The sequence below is a fragment of the Apostichopus japonicus genome, chromosome 13 (assembly GCF_037975245.1).
Source record: "Apostichopus japonicus isolate 1M-3 chromosome 13, ASM3797524v1, whole genome shotgun sequence".
Taxonomy (NCBI): domain Eukaryota; kingdom Metazoa; phylum Echinodermata; class Holothuroidea; order Aspidochirotida; family Stichopodidae; genus Apostichopus; species Apostichopus japonicus.
In genome coordinates this window covers 11,556,682-11,571,067 of record NC_092573.1, presented here as the reverse complement: position 1 = coordinate 11,571,067, position 14,386 = coordinate 11,556,682, and the positions used below count along the sequence as shown (strand labels likewise).

Below are 14,386 nucleotides of genomic sequence, written 5' to 3'. Positions count from 1 at the left end.
TATTCTTGATGCCCACCTTGAGAAAGCTAGGCCTATCGACCTACTGTACGTTACTGTAGACTGTAGTGGTGACTACCATCAAAACTGTGTACACTTCCAAGTATCAAAACAACCCACGTTTTTCCTTCTCAATAATTTTGACATGAAGATTTCGTGGATTTATGACTTGGAAAAAATAATGTACAAGTAGATTACAAGTTTTTAATTGAAAGTGATGGGTGGCCTCCTCCTCTCCTTATAGCCACCCCAGTTCCTCTCCATTTTAGTATTTTCTTTTAATTCTTTGAATATTTGATGTCAAACATCACAGGTTCAAAAGAAAGCTAAACATACTTCTTATAACCTTATAGTTATACATCTTATATCCTTATAAATAAAACATAACCTTATCCAATTTTTATAGTCTTATAAAAGTTGTGATGCTATGGCTGGCTCCTCTTTTATACATACTCCAGTGAAAATAAAATGTGATAGATTATAATTTTTGTTCTTAATTCTTTTTTTTTTTTGGGGGGGGGGTTAAAGAAATATACCAAACAAGCTGTTAATTCATAATGATGCTTCATTCTAGAAATGCACAATATAAACTCTATTCCAAATTAATAGTTGTTGTATTATACCATTCACATTATGTTAAATTTATGGAGTCACACTCACAGTTAAAATATAAGTTGGAAACTTAAGTTAAAATTAAAACACACTGTAAGGCAATCGAACAAACTTACTGCACCCTGGCCCAAAACTGCCTGAACACCACCAGTACAATGCTAATGTGGCCATTACTAAATGAAAGTCTAATATAGGATGCACTACTGTAGGCCTAGCCTAAACTTGTAAACACAACAATGTGTATACGTAATTATACAAAAATAACTGATGGGCAATCAAACAAACTTATCATGACTCTTGCTCTGAAAAACTACCTGAACAACAGTACAATCCTTAAATTGATATTACTAAAACCATGGAGCTATAAACAGACGAAGTCCTAATATAAATTAAATGTAGTACGACAATGTGTATGAAATTAGTGTGCAATACACTACCAGTACCAGCAGCATTATCACAACAGTATAGAAAATTGGTCGCGAGGGTGGCCATTTTCGTATATCTAACATGTAGCTGCCATGAGTCCTAACCAATCTGCTACAAACCAGAATTGGAGGCGGGGCTTGAGTCATTGCCAATCTGCTACAAACCAGACTTGGAGGCGGGGCTTGAGTCATTGCCAATCTGCTACAAACCAAACTTGGAGGCGGGGCTTAATTATCAAAAACAAGGAAACAAACAAGTTTTGTAGGGTGTGCAAAAAAGCCTTGGTTCAACGGTTTTTCAGAGGGATTTGGCCAAATTTGGACATAAATCGGTGAAAAAGTCATGGAATGAGATACAATTCTGGAATAAAAAATAGTAACTTTTGTTGGCCTATATGATATATGCTTGCTCTGGAAATTTCAGAGAAAAAGAACTTTGTATGAAGACGCTGAAAATTTTTTAAGAGAAGAGAGAGTCCCACTTACTGTTACAATATCTCTATACATGTAATGTATTGAGATAAAAAAACAGTCCCGAGGACAAGAGTTATATTGAATGAACTAGATGAATATATTTCCAGACACATTTACACTATAGTTTCATTCCCATTTTATTCCATTTGAATTGGTAGGAGTGGGTTATTGCATTCGTCGAATTTGGAGAGAAGAAATTTCATGTTAAACTTTATCAAAGGTTACACAAAGTTTTTCTTCTTTCCATGGTACTTTTACCACTGTGTAAAATACACAACTTTGAACAAGATTACACAATTGTTTTGGCTTTGCCACTAACACAAAAAATATCATGTTGAAATCTTTCAAAGGTCTGCAGCTTAAAAATCAAATATTAAATAATTATAGTAACATAGTAAAACAGCATCTACTACATACTGGATGAACTCATCCCTTCTTTTGCATTCAAATTTGAGGGGAGAAGTCACTGTGTCTTCAAGTGACTAAAGTACAACTGATTTTACAATTAGGACCATGAAAGCAACAAACCTTCATCACATTTCTAAGGAATAAGTCAAAGTGGCATACAGTTCTTTTTCCGTTTGTTTGGTAATTAAAAGTGCACTTTGCAGCAAATCCAATTAACTTCTTATACGACAATATATTTAATTATATCTAGGAATTCATGATCTAGCTGAGTACCTCATCTGCTTCAGACCAAGGTTTGGCCGGTGCCCGCATTCTACGAAGAAAGAGCGTGTGGAATTTCTGTCGGAGACTCACTGTCAAATTTGCAGCCTATTTAAAGAAGAAAAGAAGACAAAAACAAGGAAATGATAATTACGATGTCCAACTTTGTTGAGTTCTAGTTAGTGATAAGATTCATAATGCCAACCTAAGTATAGACAAGCAGTAGGTACAGATTTCTTTATTGCTTGCGCCATGGAGGACTCTATACCATACTGTCATGTCATGTCTTAGAGCAATCATACTGACAGCTTGAACAGTTCTGTACGGAAGTTTAAAAGTGCCATCAACATAAGAAAAACTTTGCCCCATAAGTTGACATTTTTCAGTAAATTGTTTAGATAACAAGATCATATCTTATCAAAATTCAGAAAATTTTTGGATTGCTCAGTTGCTTTAACTGTTATCTAAACAATTTACTGAAACATGTTGACTCTTTGGGGTAAAGTTTTCTTATGTTGATGGCACTTTTAAGCTTCCGCAGTTCTGACACTTCCTGTAAAGTAGAAAGAGGGTGAGTATGCATACAACTGTATTGTGATCTAATAGTTGCAGGTTCGAGACTTGGCCAGATCATTGAGTTGTGTCCTTGGGCAAGGCACTTTATCTCCATTGCCTCTCTTTACCCAGGTGTATAAATGGGGACCTGTGAGATAAACTGTCAGTTGGGGGCTTTTTAGCTGCTGCCACTTGGAGGGATTTGTCTCTATGTTTGACAGGTTATCATTGACCAGGGTAATATTGTTATGTGCCTTGATCACCGTTACCTGAATGTCCATTTTCAGTTGCAGCCACCAGTCCAGTTTGAAAAGGGCCATGGCCCCTTCTCCAGCCTCTTCATCATCATCACTCGATGCACTCTCGCCATCCCCGCTAGGGCCCACTTTCGCTTGGCCTCTCGCAGCAGAGTTGGGTAGAGTGAGGGAATCCTCTGGGAGGCAGGATGGTCCACAGAAAAGGGCGATGGTAATCGGAGAGACCAGGGTCACGCAACGTACGTAGAGTGATCGAAATACTCTGGATGCAGATGAAGAGGAATGCATTGTTCAAGAACTATTTTCAATCTCCACCAAGGCAGTCGAGAGAAATAAACGCATTAAACATGGAGATACTATAAACCTTTGAATTGTCTGTGAAAATGGATGTTGCAATCTACGGAACTGTCTACATTTTGGAGTACTCATGCTACTTAGCATAGTTGTACTCTTCATTGAAGAAAGTCTAATTCTGACCAGAACTAAGTGTCGAATTTATGCTAAATTTGATCGGACATACCGCAGTAAACATATTATATTAATGACACCTATATGCTGAAGTTACATTAATTGGACAGACCTTATTATCCCAAGTTCATGAGACTGTATAAATATTGAGAGGAATAATCTATTATTGATCGAACAAACTGCATTGTTCTAATAAAATGTCAACTTTAATTGAACACGGCCAAATCTTGAAACATGAGAAACCGTGTAATTGGGTTCAATCGTATCAAAGTGTGTATTAAAAACTGGACTTTCTCTGAAAATGGTTTTAGTTTAAAATAATAATTACCTTCCTGTCAGATTAAAGCATGTTTGCAATGTACACTATATACCAAAATAGAGCAATTTGGAAGCAAAGCTTGTCATCTAGTAAGACTACAAGAATAAGTTAACTACAGATGTTTCTTCATACTGGACAAACATAACATGAAAATAGTTGAAATGGTTCAGATATCAGTGCTATGTTTGATAGGATGATGATGATGATGATGATGATGATGATGATGATGATGATGATGATGATGATGATGATGATGATGATGATGATGATGATGATGATGATGTTGATGATGATGATGATGTTGATGACGATGACGATGACGATGACGATGACGATGACGATGACGTTGACGATGACGATGATGTTGATGACGATGACGATGACGATGACGATGACGATGATGATGATGATGGGATGATGACGACGACGACGACGATCATGATGATGATACAAAGAATAATCTAGTATCTGCTCAGAGAGCCCCTTTAAGAAGGGGTTTTTTGGTTGTTGTTATCCAGGAAGGATATATACTATTCCTTTCTCATCTTTAACAATCCTTTCAAATTGTAAAAGAGATACAACATATATCACTTTATACTGGGTGGGTTGCTACACATAGAGAAGTTTGAAAGGTTTATATCAGGGCCATTCTGTTTTTTGCTCTAAATAATAAGCCACTGCTGGATGTCAGGAAACAATTGCCTTACAGGGCCTTATTTAATAATGCATGAACCAAAGACAAAGTCCATTTCAAATAAAGCAAAAGCTAAATGGTTTTGTTTTTTACTAGATCTCTCAAACAAAGCAATAAAAACAGAATATTTGCTGTATAAAGTAATAAATAGATGATGTATTTTTTGCGGACTGCTTTGTTGTGGTGTTAGATAAGATATGTTCCTTTGAAAGTCTTAACCAAAGGCTTCAAGGAAATAAGTTAGAATATTACATTGGCACATTTCAAGCATCAGTTTTTGTTTTCTCATCATACAAATATTATCTGTCTATCTACAACAACATAAAAAACAGCAATTGGTCCTGGCAGTTGTGAAGCAACATTGTACAAAGCATCTTTAATTAATGCGATGAAATTTTAACCGCTATGGATACGTCATGTTAGTGTGAAGGAAATTATGCCCCAAAAAATGTCACCTTAAACATATATGGAAGATATTTTTTGTGGAAAAGCCTCTACCAGTATCAGACAAATGCATGTATGATGTACAGTTTTTCAAGACGCAAAATAAAGTTTCTAGAGAATGCAAATAGCGATACCTAGTTTGTTCCTCGTAGATGAACCAGTCCGATGGGAGCTTGCAGACTCCCATCTTCTGCATCTTTTTCAAGGAGCAAGCCTCATTCGCTTCTTCGTTGAGGACAGAAGAAGGATGGAATCGAAGATTCTTCTCTTGCCTGTAGTGGTTTTTAAAAATGACAAGGAAACGAAGAAGAAAGATAAGAGGACTTTATTGATAAAAGATACGAGATAAAGGATAAAGGATAAAGAGGCTACAAGGATGCTAGAATGTAGGGAAAGAATAATATAAACTAAGATAAATATGTTAAATACTTACAGAAAATCTACAATTATCAAGTTAATGGTGACTTTTTCTCATGTAGTCTGGTCATTACTCAATTTTAATATGGAAAATGATATACCAATCACTGAGGTATATATATATATATATATATACATATATATATAAACATATATATATACATATATATATATATACATATATATATATATCTATATATATATATATATATATAGCAAGATATAGCAAGATACAAAAGAATAGCTCAGCAATACACTACAATGCCTGTCATGTCTATCATGTACTGTATATGTAACTAGTAGTATATGCTCTTTCTATGTTGTATCTATACCACTAGCAAATAACTAATAATAGGTATATTACTGTGCAAATGACAAGTACTACTTGAAAAACTGATCATACCAGTGCAGGAACACACTAACTTTTTTATCAAAATTCTCTGCTTAATCCTCAAAGGAAAATATAGAAAGAAAAAAAACCAGTGATAGATCCTTGCATTATTACTATGCAATGTAAAGCAAAGCTTAACAGATCTGATCCCACTAGCAGCACATACAAGTTACAGTTAGTACAACATGTATGAGATCTATACACTCACTTTAACATTGTAGATATCTGCTGGTTTTCCAAAGAAAATAAAAGGGAAACAGATCTACAGAGCTAGAAATCTTTGCAGTATTACTACTCAATGCACTGGCAGAGACCTCTTATATAGCTGTACATAAAGGTTAGACTACAGCAGGGTTGTCCAACCTACGGCCCGCGGGCCACAGTCCGGCCCGCCGCAGGGTTGCGTCCGGCCCGCCAGAGATGCTCTACGGTGCAAAATTTTAGTGAGCAGATTTATTGATAACAATTTAAAGCTATATAATCAATCATTCGAACCTCCTGGGTCCAAAAAACTGCATACAGGTCAGTTTGTGTGACACTCTCAGCGGAGGAGGGGGGGGGGGGCTGGACTTCAGAAATCAGTGCGCTCCGCGCGCAGTGCTCACATTTTGTTGCCTTGGGCTTCGGGCAAGAAATCGAAAATCGAGCGTAGGGTTTATGCGGCCCCCTCCTTCATCATAATCATTCCATGTGGCCCTCCTCTGCAAAAGGTTGGACAACCCTGGACTACAGTATCTAATAGGCCTACAGACTCACTTTGTCATCAATGTTCCCTCCTGTTTATCAGCTCTTATGATGTGCGGGTACATGCCGGCACATAGAGCACACTTCACAACCGCCCAGTTTTCTGAATTCGTATTCAGGTCCTTGATGTCGCCTGGACCTCTTGCTCTGACAAATCCTGAAGCCCTCAGCTGTCCAAGGAGCTGAGTCCTGCATTAAACAAGAAAAGCCATACGGACAAACATTACAAGAACACACAATACTACTGACACACACACACACCCGCACACTAAAACAAAACAAATGTGTAAATTACACTAAACTGGCCATACAATTTTAAAGCCTTAGGACAATGCTTTTTGTGACAGTTTTGGGAATCTCTATTAATATACAAGGTATCTGTATTTTTGTAAAAATCTTTGTTTGAACAAGTTTTCAAGTTTTTTAAACCTTACGACAAAGGTTTTTGTGACAGTTTAGGGTATCTCTATTAATATACAAGGTATCTATATTTTTGTAAAAATCTGTTTTAACAAGTTTTCAAGTTTTTTAAACCTTCTGACAAAGGTTTTTGTGACAGTTTTCGGAATCTCTATTAATTTACGAGATATCTATATTTTTGTAAAATCTTTGTTTGAACAAGTTTCCAGTATGACACCAAGCAAGAAGCAAAAATCTTCTTACTGAATTTTTGTCGGTTGCAAATTACAACACTTATCAAAAGAAGACAAACTAGCAGTGATTCTCAACTTAATGTCACTGATTTACCAAAGTTGAATTTTTATTACAAAAATTTACATTTCTTGATGATATAGATGGAAAGAAATGTGATATGATCATGACAACAGCGTCTTAAAATGAAATCAAGCAGAATAATCAAATATTTAACCGAAAATTTCAGAGATTTTACGAGAAAAAAGGTCAAGATGCAAGTTCATGTCGAAAATGATAGACTTTTGAGTAAAATAACAGAGAGAGAGAGAGAAAGACAATTACCTCATCCCAACGATCATTTCCAGAGATGCTGGCGACAAGAAATTTCGCTCACAGAAAGACTTTTCCCAGTTGTCAGATCTTGCCCTTTGCCATGACTAAAAAACAAAGAAATGAAATTTTAACATAAAAAAAGGAAGAAGAAAGATCTTCATCATAATAACTGACAAAAATAAGACCTGAGACTCTGGGGCTTTGATGTGAATAAATACTGATGGCATTACGAGTAACACATTATACTAACAACAACTTAATTATTGAAATGTGTGTTTCTAAATATCAAATGCCCAATCCCAAACAATATTTCATATTTTAGGTTTATATGGCTCTCAGGAATTGCATATTTTTTATCTTATTTTTATATTTTTTTAAATCTGCAATCTTCATCTTCTTGCCTATTTTCATGGCTGGAGGCAACTTTCTTTCTTTTGTTCACAGTAATAAACTTTACATGAAAATTCAAGACACATTAATGGTTTATTCTTCCAGTCATTTTTATAGAAAGACCCAGATTTCTTTTGAAGATATCTCTCACTCTCTGCACTTTATGAACACTGATTTAACATTTGATAGAGCTCAAAGTCTTTCTTTTAAAGTTGGCAGAATGATGCCTGCTATTTCCCTAGGATATATATATCATCAAAGAATTGTTTTGGAAAAAGTTACAAAAGCCAATAAAAAATAAAAGGTCGGCAAAAATCATAACTTCAGATATGAACTAGGATTCCATAACTAGTCCAAGAATAAAAAAAAAAAAAAAAAAAACTACTTTTGAGGTTGAAGGTTATTTCTGGTTATTACTCCAGTCATGTTCTTCAGTAATTCTCTACCAGCAGGGAGTAGGGTTGGGTGGGGGTGTGGGGGGGGGGGGTTGAGGGGCTTAACCACAGTTTAGTTGAATTACATCCAGTGGAAGCTTAGGCAACAAGGTTACATGCATGGAAATAATGACTATACTGCCATTAAACATCAAGGCAAGAATTTGAAATGTTACCTGGAAGGCTCGAAGTAAAGCCATATGATCACTGAAGGTGTTTGCGGCATATTTCTTCCTAACCTGATGACAAGCTCTTCGTTGAGATGGATGCTTGGGTAGAATAACTGATATAAAAAGAACAATAAGAATTATGCTTAAAGAATTATTCTCAATTAGCAGAATATTAAGCTCCATATGTGGGCATGAGAGATAGAGGGTTAGTAGATACCTCTCAAACAATTTCTCTTTGGATAATAGGTGTAAAACGCCAACTACAACTAAGCAAGAATGCCCTCAATCATAACAAAAAAGCAGGCTCAGTGGTGTTTCATGTTTGTACGTAATCCTCTTAGTAGGCCTTAATGAGGCCTGTAAATAAAGCTACGTTTTGCATTTTCAGTGTCAAGCTACTCCAGTTGAAATTTAAAAAAAAAGATGATAAAATTGACTACCCAAATAATTTGAAAGGAAATAATAAGGATTTTCTTCCTTGCCTCGACCCCGCCTTACCATGAAAGAGAAAGGGGACTGGGGGGAATGGGGCAATAATTGGAGCTTCATTTATACAAGGAACATGCCTCCTTTTTCTCATCTTTATCTATGACAAGTACAAGCAAATTTGAAAAAATAACAAAGGAACTCACAGGGGTCTTTGTATGCCAGGGCACATGCAATGGTAAGAATAGGATCCAGACATTTCAGAACAATTGAATAGAGGACCATTTTGCCGAGGTGAGGTGCAATTGGGAGGTCTGCCAGGTGACAGCCGAGCTCAGTTAGGTCTTCCCAATGGTCCATGGCATCAATTGACTGAATGTGAAAAGAGAGGTTTAAAGGAGGACGTGATGTACAACAAAATTAAGTTTGATTTGGTTGTAGGAAATCTATTAAAAACCACTGCTATCAGTAGTTTGTAGTTTCATACCCACTTTCATTATTTATTAATGGCCGTTTACACATCTGAAGCTCATCTCATCAATAAAAGTGATTGGACTACTTAGTCTATCTAATACATAGGTCAGGTCAGGTTACGTCAGGTCCTCAGATACAACACCAAATGTCAGTGGGTTAAATATTAGACTTTTATGACATTAAATAACACGTCTGCAATGAATGCATAACCAATTTGTACCTGGGACAAACAGTGTTGAATGTCGTCAGAAGTAATGTATGTTACAGCATGCTGCTTAAACAAACTCTCATTTGATAGAGTACATATTTGCCTCAAACATATTTGTCTAACAATGGACTTTTTCAAAATAAAAATGAAATAAACATGACATTTTTTATTAAAAGCACGATCATTAGCTGTGGACGAATTCTAATGCATGGAAATTATAACAGATTGAAATAATCTTAAACCAGGTCATGTTCAGTATGCTACATGTGAACTGCTATGTGGAGTGTTAGATCAGTGGTTAACGGCAGTGCCTTCCAATCATAAGGTCCCCGGTTTGAGTCACTCCAAGGTAAATGTAAAGCATAATTTGAGCACTCCAAGGTTAATGTATGTCGTCCAGTTACAGAGTTGTTGACAGTTGACAATTCATAATCATGGACGTTAAATGTAAGAGACTGATTTCGGTCAGCTTGCGGCTTTGATAAGCCAACGAGGCTGCTTCGCAAGTTCCTGCTTGCAGGAGGATCTAAAATACATACATACATGTGTAATTCACCAGAGCAAGAAGATATGCATGCAATAAAACAATTGCCACCATTATGTCCCTGTGTGACATCTTAGTCAACTGTACAAATTTTTAAAGGGAATGCAGGCTTTCATTATTCACATGTATACTAAAGTAGAACTGGTTGCTGGTGAGATCACATACTAACCTGTAGTAGCTGGATGGCATTTCTTACAGCGAGTGAAGCTGGTGGCTGGGGAGCCCTGGCCAAGAACTCTGAGACAGTACAGGTGACAGGAGCTAGCAGTTTGGTGTGTAAACACAACTCCTAGAAAAATACCACACAATAACATTACATAAAAAATTGATGAAAATAGTGAAAAAAAGAAGAAAAGATAAAGAAAGACCCTCTATATAGTTTCAAAATTGAGATGTTTCTTCATAAAACTTAGGTAACATGTTTTAAGTAGGAAGCTGGGAGTGGGGGGGGGGGGAGGAGCTGCAGCAGGCTGTATCCTGCACCCAGCCAAGCTGCATATGACATAATCTTTTGCTTCATATCTTAGACAAAATCTGTAATTCAATCATTTCAAAGTTATTATATTCACAATGCTGTAATCTTTATTCAAGGCATAAACCACTTTGCTATAGATAAACTTTCACTCATTTAAACCTATTAACCATTTATTAACCTTTAACCTACATCTTTAGGCTATAATTATACATAGTATTATATTTCTCTTTCTCTTGATACTCCTTGTTTTAAATATGTTTAAAATTTATACCGGTGTTACAATAATCAAATAAAAGTCTTGGGCAATCTTAAATTTGAAAAATATAGGTTTGAATATCAACAAGCTTTGGGACAAATTAGACTTCATAAACCAGAAGGGATTCAATATTCCCTTATAAAAAGAGGTAGAAAAAAAACACTGTGTTAGACATGCTTGGTAAACACAACCTAATGAGGACACAGGTCCTCACAGATTATTCCTAACAATGCATCAAAATTTAGAGAAAAAAGAAGGAAAAAAAATGAAAAAGGAGAGAAGCCAAAAGGCAGAAACTTCTATTGTGGCGTTATCATGAATTACTATCGAAATAATACTTCCAATTGAATTTAAAAAATGAATTCAAAGGATGTGGAAAAGAAAATGTCATTGAAATAAACTCCCCCACCCCATGCCTCCACCCCCGCCACCCTCCAAAAATAAATTTGAAGAATTGACATTGAAACAGCATCAAGAAATTAGGTCGTGAAGTGTTTATTTGCTTTTTCTGCAACAGACCATACACTGTGTGTTTGCCCAATAGGGAAGTGTAGCTATGACAACCATCAAAGCATGTGAAAATTACACATAGATCCCAAGTGTTACTTTAAGTGCTCTACTCTAAAAGTGGATGATAAAAATAAAGGGTGGAAAAACATCCAAACTTTGGGTGAAATGGGCAAAATATCAATCCTGACAAGCTGATTCTCACATGTAGTGGCATCCGTAGAATTGCCGGGGTCTGGAAATCTGGAAGACTTTGGTATCTGGCTCTGCTGAACATGTGGAAGCACATTCCGGGCCTACATCTCCCTGCCCTGGAATAAAAAATCAAATTAAACCAAAGATATGTATCAAGTTGGGTGGGAGTAAATACCTGTTCATACATGTATGCATGAAGCTAGAAGACAATGTCATAAGTAAAACTGAGGAGGTGGTCAGTAGGCGCAAATGGAGAAAAGAGAAAAATAGCGGGTTACATACAATGAATGAGAAGTCAAACGACGATGAAATGTTTCGGTTGACTTGCATAAGGGAGTAGGAGGACTATCTGAGAGTTAGGTATAATGGTAATGTTCATTTCTTGGTGACAGGGATGAACCACAAACTTCTAAACGTTATCATACATATTAAACTTTTAACAGCCAACAGGGAATTATATATATCTTGTCTAGCACATACCACCCCCTCCTCTTCAAAAACAAAAGAAAATCACAAAACAAAGTAGAGTTGAAGTTATACAAACTGCTATGTAAATGTATTACACTGATTGGCAGTTGTTCATATGTATAAAGCAGAATTCTAGCATTTTTAAGGTCATTTTTATTTTGTTTACAAGTTATGCAGAATTAACATACTTTGATATCGTACTTTCAAATCTAAACGACTACATCATCATCATCCTGTTAAATCCTAAACAAATAGGAGGGGGAGATAAAGTTTGATTCACTACAAAATCAGAATGAATAACTGCGATGTTTAAATGAAAGAAACAAAATTTTATGTATTTCTCAGACAGATCTTTTGCAAAATAAACTCAGTCAAGACATTCCAGTCTGTAATATGACCTCTTTTTGCGGTCACCAAAATAATGATTATTTATCACCTAATTACTCATTTCTTTTTAATTACCCACTTTATTTATGAAATCTTTTCGTTTTAGCAATGCTATCTCATAAATACATTAAACTGTCTATGACTTTGCTTGTTAACAATAATTTGATCTTATGAATAATAGGAAATAAAACATGAAACGTCATTGGAAATCAAGCTCGTTAATCTTCTCAAAGTGTCTCTAATTAAACATTTTTATTTCATATTTTGTTCTGATTAATGATGGACTTACCTTCCTCTTCTTTGTTTAGAATTGGCCTTGGATACCCAGACGCTCTTCAGCATCGACACAGATGTTAGCGCGTCAAATGTTTTCTAAAAAATAAAACCCAAAAACAATTCCTCATGAACCATTAAATCAAATCATCTAAACAGGAATAATAAATCATTATCAAAGAGGAATTTGTTTGATATTCTCTGTTCAAACTATTTCTTTCCTACTTTTCTCTTCAATTTCAATTTTTCCTTTTAACAACTGAATGTGTAAGTTTAGAATTTCGCCTTGGAGTACGCAAACGCTCTTTGGTATCAACGCAAATGTTAGGAGGGCATCGACGGGCAAAAACAATTCAGCAATGTCTAGGTGGAACATATTGTCTCACGTAACAGCTCACATTGTGGAGCAATAAAATCATCAGATGTTTTGTCTCCGTTTCAGACGTTTTTCCTGGCTTTGATCCTGCTTTTTAAAGTTTTGTTTTTACTTTGAACATTGGTACTTATTTTTTGGCAACAGTATGTATTAAACATTAGAGCTTATGTTTATCATCATATGCCATCATTTAATCCTTTCCCAAGGCAGTACAAACGTGAATTATGCACTTTAGTTTACCCAATAGTATTATTCTTGTATCAAACAGATTGTTATAGATTACTGCTAAGTGTGGAAAAAAAAGAAGATGCATATCAAATGTAAATAGAGGGAACAGAAAAATCAAGAAATGAAAGGGAAAACAAAAGACAAAACAAACATGGAAATCATCAATAAGGAAAAGAAAAGATATAAATCTACCTCCTTGACTTTCCCTGAGTCAATGACAAACACCACATCATTGATGGTTATACTGGACTCCGCTATGTTGGTGGACAATACCTGCAAGACAGAGAAATTAATAATTAGAAACGATTAAAGTGATTATGATGATGATGATGATGATGATGATGATGATGATGATGATGATGATGATGATGATGATGATGATGATGATGATGATGATGATGATGATGATGATGATGATGATGATGATGATGATGATGATGGTGATGGTGACGGTGACGGTGATGTTGATGGCGATGGCGATGGCGATGATGATGATGATAAATAGGACAATTAAAATGATGACAACAAAGGCGAAGATGTTTAAAACGACAACAAAAGAGTAAGAATAACCACAATAACCAGAATGACGTCAATGGCAATTACGACATTAACGATAATCATCATCATCATCATAAAACAATAAACACAACTACCACAACAACAACAGAAAAAAAATGTAATAACCTGGAAATTTTCTTTATTTCAGGTCCCATCTAGTAGTTTTAACATGGCTTAACAAAGTAAATGCTCACCAGTATCCCTGAAAATATTATCAGAAATATCTACTCGAAAAATAAACTTTAAAGGTACTACAATTCTTACCAAGTTGAATGAAATTTTTATTCTTTTACAAGATATATTCCACAAACAGTCTGATTAATTTTTCAGTACTGTCCATTGATATCCATACTAATTCCACTGACTGTCAACAAAAGAATAGAGGTAGCCTGTTTTTTTGTCATACTGTCAGTCGGTGATTATGCAGGGAACATGATATTACATTTAATTGGTTCTTTACAGCTTTAACTGAGTTGTGTGTTCTCTTGTTCCTAATGTTGGAGTAGACTGCAACACTCTTTTGCTCAAGCCTGTTAATGTCTTTTTTGTCATACTTTCAGTTGGTGTGTATGCAGGGTAAAATTA

At 35.6% G+C, this 14,386-nt stretch overlaps 1 protein-coding gene across 2 annotated transcripts in view; it reads right to left on the bottom strand.

Annotated features, from left to right (window-relative positions):
* LOC139979048 (3'-5' RNA helicase YTHDC2-like) overlaps positions 1-14,386 on the bottom strand; it is a 106,596-nt gene that overhangs the window by 3,885 nt on the left and 88,325 nt on the right. For both annotated transcript variants that reach the window (XM_071989686.1, XM_071989687.1), the window contains 11 exons: positions 13,436-13,516; positions 12,656-12,738; positions 11,522-11,627; positions 10,248-10,367; positions 9,059-9,224; positions 8,433-8,539; positions 7,442-7,536; positions 6,479-6,655; positions 5,049-5,186; positions 3,002-3,251; positions 2,190-2,285 (listed from right to left, as the gene is read on the bottom strand). In XM_071989686.1, coding sequence (XP_071845787.1) covers positions 2,190-2,285; positions 3,002-3,251; positions 5,049-5,186; positions 6,479-6,655; positions 7,442-7,536; positions 8,433-8,539; positions 9,059-9,224; positions 10,248-10,367; positions 11,522-11,627; positions 12,656-12,738; positions 13,436-13,516 — 1,419 coding nt within the window. The remainder of the gene's footprint in view (positions 1-2,189; positions 2,286-3,001; positions 3,252-5,048; positions 5,187-6,478; positions 6,656-7,441; positions 7,537-8,432; positions 8,540-9,058; positions 9,225-10,247; positions 10,368-11,521; positions 11,628-12,655; positions 12,739-13,435; positions 13,517-14,386) is intronic.